Here is a 14008-nt window from a genome sequence, read left to right on the forward strand (position 1 = left end):
TTCTTGCTCCAGTAAATGCGCTCCAACAGGTTTCCCTGCCCAACAGAGCCGCCCGAAAGTGAAAGCTTGGCGTTATGCTTGCCAGTGTGGCATCAAAAACTTCCTGACATTGACCTTCAATTCGAGCGATACTCTTTCTTATTGTTTCGATAACATGGTGTTGTTGTAGATTATCCAAGATTTTGGTGAACTTAAAAATATGTGCAACGGCATGAATCATTAGGATTTTATATCAAAGCCAATTTAATCAACACTTTAAACACTTTAATAAACGGCACATACTTTCGATAAACATTGTAGGAAATTGTATTAAAGTTTTAGACATATTTTAACAACTAAAATATACAGCCTGGCTGATCTTGTGCCAGTAAAAAATTTAATCAAAAAAATATAAAAAAAAATAAAACACCACAACAATTTCCAATAGATTCTTGTCAAACAATTCTGACCCCACAATAAGCGCAGAAATAATCCAATTATAAAATGGATAAGTGAGTAAATGCAAAATATTTTACAATTATTTTAACTTAAACTTTAAATAAATTAAAAAAAATGTTTCACTTACCATCTTATTGCTTAAACCTTCGGACTGCAAAGCAGATTTGTTTAATAGACAATTAAGCGGCATCTGGCTACCTCTTTTCGTGAACAACCTATAAATAAATTGATATTGATATTTCAGTCAATAAAGATGATATTTCAATCAATTGCAAATATTTCAGTGATTACATGTTTTAAAGAATTGTTGATTGTTTTAAATAAAATGCTTCAGCTATGTTTTATCAAACGTCGTAAATCGTTAAAGCATTATAAACAAAGCTCGTTTTTCTGAAGCATTATAAAATATTGAAAATCCGTGTTTAACATGTTGGAACGCTTCTGTAAGATTGTAATTAAACAACTCTTCGGTAAATTGTATTTCTTAGCTCCTAATAATTTAATTAACTAACATATATACTGCACATTTTCCTTAAGTATTCCAACATCGAGAAGGTGCATCACTTTTGTGCACATTACTGTCGGTGAATTTTGCAAACCGAATGCACACCATGTCCGATGGTCATCCCGTTGTGGTGACGAACAGTTGCATAGTGGCTTAATTTTTGGGCTAATGGACAAAACTTCAATTGCAGTTTAATTTTAAATTTCTTTTAAATGAAAAATTTGTTATTATTGTAGTGTAAATCAAAATTTTTGCAGTTTGACATAATCTTAACTTAGAAGGCTTCTGTCTAAGAATCTCTACTAGAAAGCTAGCAGTCAAAGAGTGTTACAGCTTTGTTGCATGATGAAAGCAATGAAACATTTTACGCTTACGCTTTACAAAGGGTTCCTATTTAATAGTAACACATACAGCGACGATTCCACCAAAACGACACAAATCATTATTAAGTAGTAATATTGTGATATCGTTACTTTTTTGTGCATAACATTAACTGTGTTGATCCATTTCATTCGACATATTCAAACAGCATCAATTAGTTGAATCGTAACGAAAAAGAACATCATATAGAGCAATGCAAGGTTTCAACATTGATAAAACTAGAACGAGGCTAGGGCATTTCCTAATAGAGATATGATATGTACAATGTCTCGTATCAAATACGGCTTTGCTTAGTAAACAACAACACTGCTTATCTAGACAATAATCAAATCAGATTATGTTGCTTTACAACAGGGGTCACTGTCGCTAGAGGAAGAATATTAAAATGCATTTGCATCAGTTAAAGTTAAATAAAATTTTAATTTGTTGTTCCAAATACTAGAATATCGACAATTGAATAACATTTACGTTACTTTTCTGAAATAAGGTGACATGTCACCCACCACGCACTCCAAGCGCACGTGACGAAGTGAGTAATAACTGCTTTTTAACGGTAAATTTCGTGCAAACCCGTACGGCACTTCGTGTGGATTCGATTTTTTAACTCCCCTCCCACAATTAGGCACTGGGGTAATCGACATGTAAAACATCAGAAGCAACAACTGAAAAAAGTGAAAGGAACCGACAAGGAAGTAACCTGCCACCAGCTTGCTCCGCTTGATATGTGTGTTTGAAGCAGGGAGGGGAAGCAACGTACAATCCTCCCCACAATCGGTCAACGTTTTCGTGGGGTTTTTGTTTGCAACCGAATCAACGCGAACGTGCTCGTGCTCGCGATCTCGATCGTAGCACGAGTGCTGCGACCTGATCTCAACACAATTCGTCTGACCTCGGTAATGATCTTTAGTGCACGTTGACTGCGACTGCGAGGTGTTTGGGCGAAGGGAGGAAATCGCAGCATGATTAAGCGGAGTTCACTTTCAATTCACTCCTGCCGCATTGCCGATCTTGGTCTCGTGGATGCTGTGTGCTGAACCGGGCTGAAGTTGGTCGACCGACCCTGGTTTGATGCGGCGGAATTGCCCGAAGGCTTCCGAAGCCCTGTAAGGGTGACAGTTTGGTTAAGAGAGCGGAACGGAAGCCGGCAACCGTACGGTACAGCCATAAATACTGTTCTTCGGCCGCACGCCTAGGGTACGTTTGGTTGGCCGTTGTGCAAAGATGCTGCCCTTGGATGATGTTGCTGGATCGGTTGCGGTTTCCCATTGGTCGAGCCATTGGTTTGCTCTTGTTTTCACGATGCACGATACAATTTGCCGTTTGGGTCAATGATCTCAATACATTTCCCACATTCGGTGGCGGTAGTTTAGCATCGTCATGTGAATAACTCATAATTGCTTCCTAATACCAGAACAAAAGTTTGAATTTAGTGGGAAGAATTTATTTGAAAAGTATATAATACTTTTGAGATAGAATATAATGAAACAAAGATATAAAATGTAGGTTGATCAGGTTGATGTGGAATCCATTTTTTCTGATAATCTTGATTAAGTAATCATATTAAAAAATAAAAAAAAAACAGACAAAATTAAGTTTCCTCAGGTGTTCTAGATAGCCTTCAGACCGTGTTTACGTTAAAAAGATACATTGCATAGGTGAATTCTCAAAAATGTTTCATCAAAACGTGCCCTGCATAAAGTCGACTGACGTTGCCCAACACTACCTTCAATGTTGAATAGATATCTGCACGTTAGTGCCACGTAGTTGCTGCTCGCATCCTTGTAATGACGCAAACTCTCGATCGTGTTACTCGCTGCGCTTTAATTGAAAGCAATAAATTGATCGCCCCCAACCTAGCACTGCATGATACAAAATGCGCAAATACAGTAACATCTGTTTGATCCAACCCACTGCGACACCCATCTGCCGTGGCAATCAAAGGCAACATCATAATTACAGTCACGTTTAACACGTCGATCGTGGAGTAGCTTCACACTGGCCAGCCGCGAAACGGCCCCAAAACGCAACAGTGTCGACGAACGGCAACGTTCCGTTCGATTATACTTTCTTGCCAACCTACCCTTGTAACCTTGATCTTCAAATTGTGCCGCTGTCGGTAAACAACCTGCGGCTTCTCAAATGCTTCCGGTTTCGTTCGATTAGAGGTGGGACCAGCCGCACCGTCGGCCGTCTCCCAACATCTCAGCTTGGGTTGTTTAACAACAACGCCAACAACGTCTTCGACACCGGAAAGGTGACCCTTTCCACGACCTGGAGCACGATCGTAACAGACAAATTTTTATCGATTGTTCCTTGACTGAAAAAAGGAAGTTGGCGCGGCGATCGCGAACATGAACCGAAACCTACCTCACACGGCCCGGCGTGCCTGGCCTCGTCTCACGCGTGTCCGCCTAAGTGGCGCTTCGGTCGGGATCGCGACAGTCACGTGCCAGCACGCGGACCATATCCCTTCCATTCGGAGGATCGCAGGAGCGAGCGTTAGCGCATGCAGTGCACACAAACAAACATCGTCGTATCGAGGGCTCTCCTATCGGTCCTACAAACACTATACTCGGCAGTGCTCGCGCGAGTGCTCTTGCTCCCGCCTACAGCCCCGACACAGTCGTCGGCGATAGCCTTCTCTCCTTTGCGTCGCGCTGCTCGTTACGATACCGATAGTACGATCGAGAGCAACGGCTAGAGGAAGGACTGGTTGCCACCGCAACGGCCCACTGTTTACCAGCGGGGTTCAGCTATACATATATAAGAACCCGACCCGTTTCTAGCCGACAGTTTAGTGTGAGCTTCCAGTTACATTCGGTCAACCCAACACCGACAACGTTTGTGCTTTGTGCTAGAGCAAAACAAAACCAGGTAAGCAAAAGTGCACGGTGCCATTTGTGGATGCGTTCGGATGTGTGTGAAAAAGCTGCGGAAGGCATCGCTACGACACCGCGCTCATGATCGCTGGCATAGAACGAAAGACTTCAACGATGCGGCAAGTGAGAAACCGAACGAGACGAGAATGGTTTAACAGTGCTTAACAATTCACCATTTGTTTGCGATTGTGCTGTGTGCTTTTGTTGTTGAAGAACTCGTAGGAGGTGTCAGAACAAAACGAAACTGAAAGTTTCATTTACGGCTACGGGCGCTACGCTACGTTGCACTTGATCGAAAGGTGTTTTTTTTTTTATTTCCCATCGTTGTAAAAGTGACTTACTGAAACGTTAAGATCAACGTACAGAACTGGATCAAAGTGCTGTGAAGTGTTGGAATTCCATCCACCTTTGCACGGGTGGCCTTGACCACAGATGCAATTACAATAAACATTGTGTCGGAAAGGGCGCTCGGCGGGCCGGAAGGTGATCTACCAGAAGAATGCCCTGAAAAACGCATCGAGAAGGTTTTTATTGGTCCGCTTCACAGCCGTGGACAACAATCCGATACGGTAGCAATGGTAGTGCTTTCCTCACCGCGGTTACTTCAGCTTGTTTTACACATCGTTGACAACAAGTGATTGGGGTTGGGTTTTTGGATTGCGCAACCGTTGGTCCGTTGCATCGTGTGCCCACTGTCTAACTAAGGTTAAATGCTGCTGAGCGTTACATAAAACGAAGCATTTCCACAAACTGCAATTTCTACGCCTGGACTTCTGCTCAGGCCCAGGACTGGGCCATCGGTTTGGCATGCAGTTGCGTTTTCAAATCCCGATACATTGCAGCACCCTTGGCTGCAGTCGGCTAGACCGGGGTGGGGAATTACGTCACCGGGCTTCGAGACGGATCACGATAAGTCCGACCCGGCGCGCACGCACTCGGGGGAGATGGTCAATAAATTTCGTCGAAAGTGAAACTAATCTCAGCCGGTCTTGGTAGCAGGTTTTTTGTGCGTTTCGTTTAATGTTCTTTCGTTAACGTCTGCTCCCCATTTTCCGTCTCCCCGTTATCGTTCGGCAGCTAATATTCAACATGAACCGCATCATCATCGCCCTGGCTGCCGTCTTTGCGTGTGCTTCGGCCCAAGTCTTCCTGAACCAACCGATCCCGCTCGCGCTTCACCAACCGGCTCCGGTTCGAGAGGTAAGTACATGCCGGTTAGCCGTTACATCATCACGAACCGTGCCAACCGGGAGCATGCATATCAATAAGGGCATTTTTTTCTACCGCTTGTTTCATTTTTTTTTATTTCTCTCGCTCTGTACACACGCCTTACCCTACTGTTTATCTTCTGCACAGGCTTCGCTGGCCCATCCGGCGGTGGTGGAAAATGCACTGCACGAGGCCCAGTATCCGGATCAGTTCCGCAACAATTTCTACAAAAACCCTCACATCGCCGATGCGCTTGCCAAGCAGTCATGGTTCGGCGACAAGGAGATGCCCGTCTTTGAGCGTGAAGCCGACAAAATCCCGCGCGATCGCATTGTGAAGATCTTCAAGAACGCCGGATTTGTGCGACGGCGCTAAGCCGTGCGTGTGGTGTGACCCGTGTGACGCAACGACCGTGTGATCAGTTCAATGATCACATGCGGACGATCCTCCCATGTAGCGGACCCCCATCCCATTGATGAAACTTATATGCTCAACTTGCCACCCTATACCAATTGTTCACTTTCTGTGCATTCCGGGGAAATTTCTACGTTCCTTACGAATGCTTGTGATGTTCGTGTCTATGTTCATGTGTAAATAGTCGTTAATTTATTGTGCCAATAAATTATTTATTATGAGTTCAATCGAGTGGTGTCAATTAATTTGGACAGATTTGGGGATTTCATTTGGAAACTCGGGATGGTGTTAGCGATCAGAGCATTGGAACTACGTTGATTAAACTAAGTAATAGATATGTTTGTAGTTAATTATGCCAAGCTTTGATGATATTATTTGGATTGCATTGAGCTAGTAATTGACGACTCATTTTATATGGCGTAGTGCTCAGAAAATGGCTTGCTCAAACGCAGAAATCCTCAGGACAACTTTTTGGAGTGCATTATTGTTTAACCTAAGAACATATCCAATTTGAATTAAAATTTAGACTTGGCTGATATGAAAAATGATTAAACTGAATATCAAATAATAATAATATATAATACGAATAATATTCCAAAGAAATTCTTTCGACACAATCTTACAATGCACAAAATATTAGGATAACAAGAAGATATTTACGATTCTGTACGATAAACTATGTCCGATGATTCATTATGGAACACTAAGATATGAAAAGTTGATCATCCCAGAGTTATTAATAGTAACTATCGTTTACATTCTCATACAAAGTCCACACTTAGGTGATTTTACGGAATATATGGACGATGGTCGAATGACCGAAGATGGTCAATCTTAACCGTTTTGGTAAGTATCTAAACTTCAGTAGAAATTAATTAACTTAATAATGTTGTACATTACCGGAATTTATCTAATTGCTAGCATTACAACTTGGAAACAGTAAATTAAGTAATTTCCCAAAAGCAGCTCTAAGAACCTTGTTGTTCTAATTACTCAAAATCAAAATTGGGATATCAACAATCTTTATAAGACAATAAAAAGACTTAAACTACCAGAAAATATCGACCTAGCCTACTCATTTTCATGTTTCGTCATGTGGTGCCATACATGTTACGGGGGAGGTAAAATCTGTCACCTGGTCTCAAACTTCCGGACAACAATTCTGGCGGTGGAAAAGTTTCCACTCCTAGAACGATGTAAACAATCTTCGCCGGCATCTGCTATGAGCGGCCGCATCTATGCATACCAATAGCGCTTACAGACACGACGACAACACCACAACCGTTACACAGCCGACCGAGCTAATACCGCATTCAGCCCAAAGCTGAATATGTGTAACAGTGCCCCACCCGGTTGGTGCCGTTGACTTTCCTCCAGGAAAATAGTTTACTTCCCTTCCCCTGCCGCGTGGCCCACTAGCGAATGAAAGCATACCCAGCCCAATGCCAACTGCGCCATTTTCGATGACGTAAATCGAGCCCTCGGCTCGTGCAGCCCACGCAAACGGAAGGGAGTGGAGGGCCGCCCGGTAGCCGAATGTGGTGGTTATATGTTTTGTTGTTTCGCTTCTTACCACAATGTTATCCTGTCCCCATCGTCATTCACCAAATTTGTGTGCCTTTCTGTGCGAGTGTGTGTGTGTGTATGTGTGGGTGAGCCGTCTGTTGCGAACGAATGTCACCCGTGAACGCTCCATTCTTCGAGACTGCTGCTACTGACTGGTCCCGGCCGTTCTTGTTGGTGTTGGAGCGTTTACACGATTGACCGGGTTTTTTTTCCCGGTCATCCCCACCCCGTACCTGTTTCGTGTTCCGTTCCGTGTACCAGTGATGCAAGGGGAACGTAGTATTACGTACAAAGAAGGAAATACCTTTGCGCAGCTCATTCAAGTTCATGGCTGCAACCGTAGCGGATACTACACCCTCCTGGGGGTGGCGCTATTTGGGATCGGGATTTAACCGCTCTCTTGGCACGCTCTTATTGGCACCGCTGCTGGAGTATCTTGAATGCAACTTAGCTCACGTACGACGATGACGCTAGTGCATGGGCGCCTAGGATGCACTCTGTGTGTGGCCACAAGCTGAAGGACCTCTCAACCAGTCCGATGCATTGTGCTGTAGTGTGTAGGTGTTTATCCCTGTGAGTGCTGTTGTTTGCGAGCAATTCGTTAATCGTTAATAGTAATAGTATTATTATCTCCGTTACGTTATCCAGTGCCGGTTAATGATATCTAGCTGCGGTATATAGCATACATCTAAGAAAACAGGATTTTATTTTGAATTCCTACAAGTAAACAAATGAAAGGTAAAGTTTCTTCAATGTCATTCTTCATGTGTTTAAACGACACAATCGGAAGCAGCAAAGAATTCTCTCGATTTTAATTTCGAGTGCCTCAGGAGAAGACTCAGTAACATTATTGTGCAGCTATTAATGGTTTTAATTAAGAAACTGTACAACATCTTAGGCGAAATGTACGGTTCTTCAAAAGTTTGTTGATTTTCACCAATCAAACAACCAACGGTTGTACGATGAGAAAGATACGGTGTAAACGTGTGCCGCCTATTTGCATCATCTACGTACTGGTGAGTTGATAGCTAGACGGCGAAAGGGAACGCGGTCTATATTAACTACGATAAGGATTCATCTTCGGGAGCGGTACATTGATCGGGACGAAAGCGCGCATGTGCGGCACCTCTTCGAACTGACATCAATTGCATGTATACACACGCACGCACACACACATACAGCTCGATTGCAAGAAGAGTCAGGGTGTGGGAAGGTCCCATTCTCCCATACCTCCAACGTCCCGTCGAACGTAGCGAAGGATGAAGCTTCCGGTTGTGTCTTTCAATTTTTTTTCCCCATTTGGTTTGGTGTCACCCGACCCTACCATCATTCTGTTTGACCCGGGTGCGTCCAAGTGACGCAGTTGTAATACGAAGTCAACCGCATCGTGGCTGGAAGGTGGCCGGCAAACGGGTATCCGTATGTTGTATCGGTACACGCTACGGTGGGTTCGTTCGCCACTGCGGAGTAACCGGAAGGAACGAGCACATCGATAGTACGACGACGAAAATGGGTTTATCGTGACGATAAGAGCGGCACCGTTATCTAACCGTTTGGGCTTATGGTTTCGTTGGTGTATGGTGCGTCTATCAACCACGAACGATGCTGGTGTGCGTTAATGTTAATGTGTTATTACGGGTCGCCGGGGGTGTAGAACCTTGATTTGCCCGGACCAAACATTTTTCCACGACATCTGGCAAAACAATGTGTTCATGAAACAAAACACAAAATCTACCGTTTGTATAAAAAGTGTGGAACGCATTATGCTATGTTTTCACCAGTAAGCTAACTGTGAAATATTGTAAATCCTTATTCGAGCGATTTTAATTTTCTTTTCGGGAAATTCTAAAGCCAATGGAGACGCCAGGTGTTTCATGCAAACAAGGAACGCTTTTTGGGGGAGGAAAGCTATTCTAACCCAACTATAAAACAATTAGTAAACAAACTTATAATCGTATAACACGAACGAATTCATAGCACCTGCCACCGATCAATCAGGCCGCCCTCCAGCCGCGAACACTCGTAAGCCACCGTGAAGAGAGTGGGCTTTGCATCATGTTCATTTCATTCATCGTTTCACCCTTGAAGCGCGGAAGCTAATGAGCATCTGCTGTTCCAGAGCTGCTCCCAAAAAAAAAATATAAACCACCAAACAACAGCAAAGCAACAAAAAAACAGGCCATACTAAGCCCTTGCCCTAAGCACTTCATGAATAGAATGAATGTCTTGGAAAAGGAGAACATACCCCGCACGAAAAGCCCCAAGGTGAGAGAGTCCGGTGTGTGTGCTAAATCCCGTCCAGCGAGCGCCGTACAAACCACCGCGATATCCGACAATTCGTTCGAACGCGATTCATTCACAAAAACCGACACCACCCCGTTCGATTCGGCACCGGCGCCATTCCAACGCATGCGAATGCTGCTGGAAGTGTGTGGTCGGTTCCGGTTTCGGGATGAACTCGCTGGCGCTTGCTGGACGGGCTCTCCAGTATTCCAGCTTCGGTCGCGTTCGGTCAGAAGGTTTTTCGCATCCGATCGCGACGGCCGCCACATTCAGCTAGAGGAAACCCTTGGCCTGACGGGTGGCGTTTTATGTTTCTTTTTTGCTTTCTAAGCACCATCAGTGCACCACCACCACCACCAACAACCAGGCTGTGGACATTACGGATATTTGTGTTGGTGCGCGACCAGTGCAACGGGAACAGTCGGAAAGTTGCCCGTTTTCGGAATGTTTAAGAGCCGTGTGGCGTTACTAGGCGTCCTAGCAGTGCGTAGCAGCAGTCGTTCTGGGAGAAAAAGAAGTGAGTGTAAAACATATTATAACCGGGAGTTCAGCAGAAAATGTGCGATGTGAGAAAAAAACCTTACCTACCCCCCCAAAAAACGGGCAGGTGTGATTGCGTTCCCGCCTGTCAACAGTGTGCGTGAAAGGATGCGCGCGCGTTCAAGCATCCTACAAGGGAAAGCTTTTCAGCGTATGAGTGTGTAGTGGTCCGTTTGCTGTAGTATGCCCATCAGCACGACGAAACAAGAGACAATAAGCGACCCGTACCCACAGAGACACATATCTAATCGTACGAGTGCTATGCAAACCGTTCACTGCAACATAAGTGTTTGGCTCACTGTACAACGAGAACTATTGTTGCTAGTGGTTGGTGATGGCCGAGCAAAAAAAAGTGGCTTTCAAGCACAAAACTAACCAAAGCTTCCTTCTCAAAAGTGTAGCCTTCTCTTTCGCGCATCTGGATCATCATCATTATCTGGAGCTATTTTCTACCTCGACCTACTTCCAGGAAACCAATTCCACCATACAAACATCAGAAACGGAATGCGAATGTTGGTGGCCAGGATTGGGTTGTGTCTGTGTTTGTGAACTCCGCCAGCAGGATAAATAAGCTGAACAGGCAATACTGTGCGCTGATAGGATTTTTTTTTATCCCATCGCAATGACAAATTCTGAACGCAAATGCAAATAATGACATGTTAGTTGTTAGCGACTAACGGATTTGGTCACAGAACATTTCAAATGTGGTGTTTACTCGCCAATGGATTTTCCTTCGCAGTTTTCCTTTTTTGCAACTTTTTCACTCAATCCACAATAGATTACAATCATTATCATCACCCAAGTAACAGTTTTGCTCACACCTGAAATGCTGCGCTCAAATTAGACATGGGCATGTCCTGGTTTCGAACCAAAATTCTTCACTACAGCAAGTATAAGTAGGAAAAGCAAGATGCTTTTCCATTTCCCATTTACTTGCCCGTGTGTATGTGTGTGCCGCCGAGCCGAGTGGGAGAATACACGACTTTTGTGTATGGATCGCGAGTGGAGCACAGTTGCGTCGCGCTATTCGAACGTAAGCAATGTTTGAAAGTCGCAACACAAGGACCACTTTGTTGGCTGTCTCCATATTTCTATTCGCTTTGTTTATAATGGCGATCATGGCGTTGTGTCTTCCATCCACTTACCAAACTTCCATTTATTTATATTATTTTCTTCTGAGGTGGAAATAATGATGATTGATGCTTCGAAGCTGGAGGTAACTTTGGTCACTGTTTGTGGAGCTTGTGCCCGCAATTACATTAGTGTTTACGAACGTGTTTGTATTGGTGGTTGGTGGCGTTTCTACTCGTACTACACTGTGTACATCTCGAGCAGTGTGTTTGTATAGGTTTTGGTCAGAAGGTTCGGTAATAAAGGTACAGCAGCTGCCACCGTTTCGGTTAGCTGATAGTGAAGCAGTTCGTTGTTTCCTGAGTATTTTTCATACTTTAAAGTTTTTTATTTCTTATGCTGATATTTCTACACTCTATCTGATAGTGATAAGCATTGCTTTTGAGTTGCATGTGTGTGTATGTTCCATGGAAGGATAATAGAATATTCAGGGATTTATTTATAAAACTATTTGAGCAAGGAAAATTTGGTGGTAAACAATACGTAATAAATAAGCTAATAATGTATAGAAAACATAAAATTTATAATAATTTAGCATAAAACAATGTTTGATAGGGTTAAATTTTAAAGAAACCACCCCCTTAGCTAGGTCTGAACAAAAACTCAGCCATTGGGATTCACCTAATGGCTAAAGAGTTTACTACTGCCGTTTAGCAAAGCAAAAGAAAACAACAAAAAACTTCATCGTGTTTGTCGGACCCTGCCCAAAACGCGCGGGCATGCCCCATTTTATGCGAGTTTTCCTTTATCTTGCCGCATTTTTCACAATCGCAACCGGTTAACGACGTCCGAATGCGGACGATTTCTGTTGATACGCGGAATGGGCTAGGGAAGCAAAACTTTGCGTTTTCCACTTTTGATGTATGTTTCGCTAGCGAACGAAGAAAAGAGAACAGCGCAAAGGGCACCGAAACGGTAATGCACACGTGGGTAACGGAGATAGTTCTATACGTAAACGTAGAAGCACAGACAGCTGAAGCCGTTTCCATAACAAGGGACAAGATAGAATGAATATGGGAGAAGAAGAAAAAAATGATGGAATGATTGTTCCTCCGACACCGACACGTGGGAACTACGTGATTTTCCCTACTGTGTACTTCGGATGTGTGATTGTATGGGTGTACGTACGATAAGACGGTAACATAAGCGCTAGCGGGAGCTTAGGTCCGGAACAGCGTTTGCAATCAGGGTACAAAAAAAAATACGGTGTGCGGCCGAAAAAGTGGCATCTTAAGCGTAATGAAACTGTCGCAAAATTGATTTGCGTCCCTTGGAAACATCCACAGCTTTCCAGCTGGCCGTGCAAATATTGAACGTTCGTGATCGAGAAACGGAAACCGCGGAACGAAACGTTTCCCCGGGACGTGGCGTGCGGCCGCCCTAGCTCTCGTACAAGTGCAGTGCAGTGGCGCGTAAAGATGAAATTGAAATATCCTGGGAACGGAACACCAGTAGCCGCTTGAGGCACCAGAAACTCTGGGAAAGGGAGGGGACCCGAAACGAGCAACCTGCGCCCACAACGAACGCTCTCTTTCGCTCTCTCTCTCTCTCTCCCTCTTTTTCTCTGGTTCGCGGTGCAAAAATGTTAAGCTGCAACTTAATGCTTGCTTTATTTAGCTAAACGGTTTGTCCTTCCGCTTCTTTCAGGCTCGCGTCCTGTCTACAAGTGCTACCACAGCTGTGCTTGCGAGTGTGTGAAAGTTTTGTAAATATGCTTGTGCGTGAATAGTTCTTCTTCGGGTTGCGTGTGTGGGTGTGTGTGTGTGTGCAGCAGAGCGTAAAGAATCAATGTTCCGAGATCTGCCATAGAGCATCCGGAAATGAAGGCTGTGCCGTGCCGTAGGCTATCTTCGCTGAAAAATGAGTGAACGAAGCTGGTAAAGGAGGAGCAATACCAAGCAAACGAAAGGATTACGACGAGGTCTGAACACACGTCGAAGGAGGCGCCTGGTATTGATGTGCTTTCCAGTGTGAGTCCGTGTCCGTGTGTGTGTGTGGAAAAACGTTTGTGAAAAGACCTCAAAAACCTGGCTCGGTGCAATGGCTACAACGAGAAACGGCAGCAGTAGCGGGTGGCTATAAGTGGTGATTTACATATTATGATTTACCGCTCACAGCAGCGATCATGGAGGCTATGGTAATATCGAATGAAGCGCACAACCACCCAGCCCATCGTACGTGATCGAAACGGGTGATTTAACATAGGGAAAAGTTGTGGACTAGCTCAAGGCTCCCATCACCCAATATCCCTCTCATCCAACCCCTCCCAGACCGACCGGAGCCGGAATAGGAAATTTGGTTCTGGTGCCCCCATTTTTCGGGCAGTTGCCAGCAGTCAGCACAACCCAGCAATTAAGGTAGTGGTCTATACTACCCAGTTGTACGCTAGTACCGCCTATAAGCGCAATAGCAACGACGTATGACGAATGAACGGGCAAATATACCGCCAAGGAGCAGCAGCTAGTGGGGCATACGGTATCTGCCGCAGACAAGGAACCGTACGCCATCTGCGCGTATGAATAGTCAGCAAGTGTGCGAAGGTAGCGCAACCGAAGCAGCAGGCAGACAGGTTGCCACAACGTAAAAGGCGTTTAATAGCAAAAGCTGTGAAGACGTGACCGATCGAGCGGTGTTCGACTGGCTTCAGAGTATCGGAAAGCGT

General features: G+C 44.5%; 1 protein-coding gene across 1 annotated transcript; it reads left to right on the plus strand.

Moving 5' to 3' along the window:
- The first annotated feature begins 5292 nt into the window (after positions 1 to 5292).
- LOC128707783 (uncharacterized) lies at positions 5293 to 5787 on the plus strand. The gene is made up of 2 exons (XM_053802740.1): positions 5293 to 5403; positions 5560 to 5787. Exons 1-2 carry the CDS (start codon positions 5293 to 5295, stop codon positions 5785 to 5787), a joined length of 339 nt encoding a protein of 112 aa, XP_053658715.1.
- Positions 5788 to 14008: the final 8221 nt, after the last annotated feature.

Source organism: Anopheles marshallii, chromosome 2, assembly GCF_943734725.1.
Source record: "Anopheles marshallii chromosome 2, idAnoMarsDA_429_01, whole genome shotgun sequence".
Classification (NCBI taxonomy): Eukaryota; Metazoa; Arthropoda; class Insecta; order Diptera; family Culicidae; genus Anopheles; species Anopheles marshallii.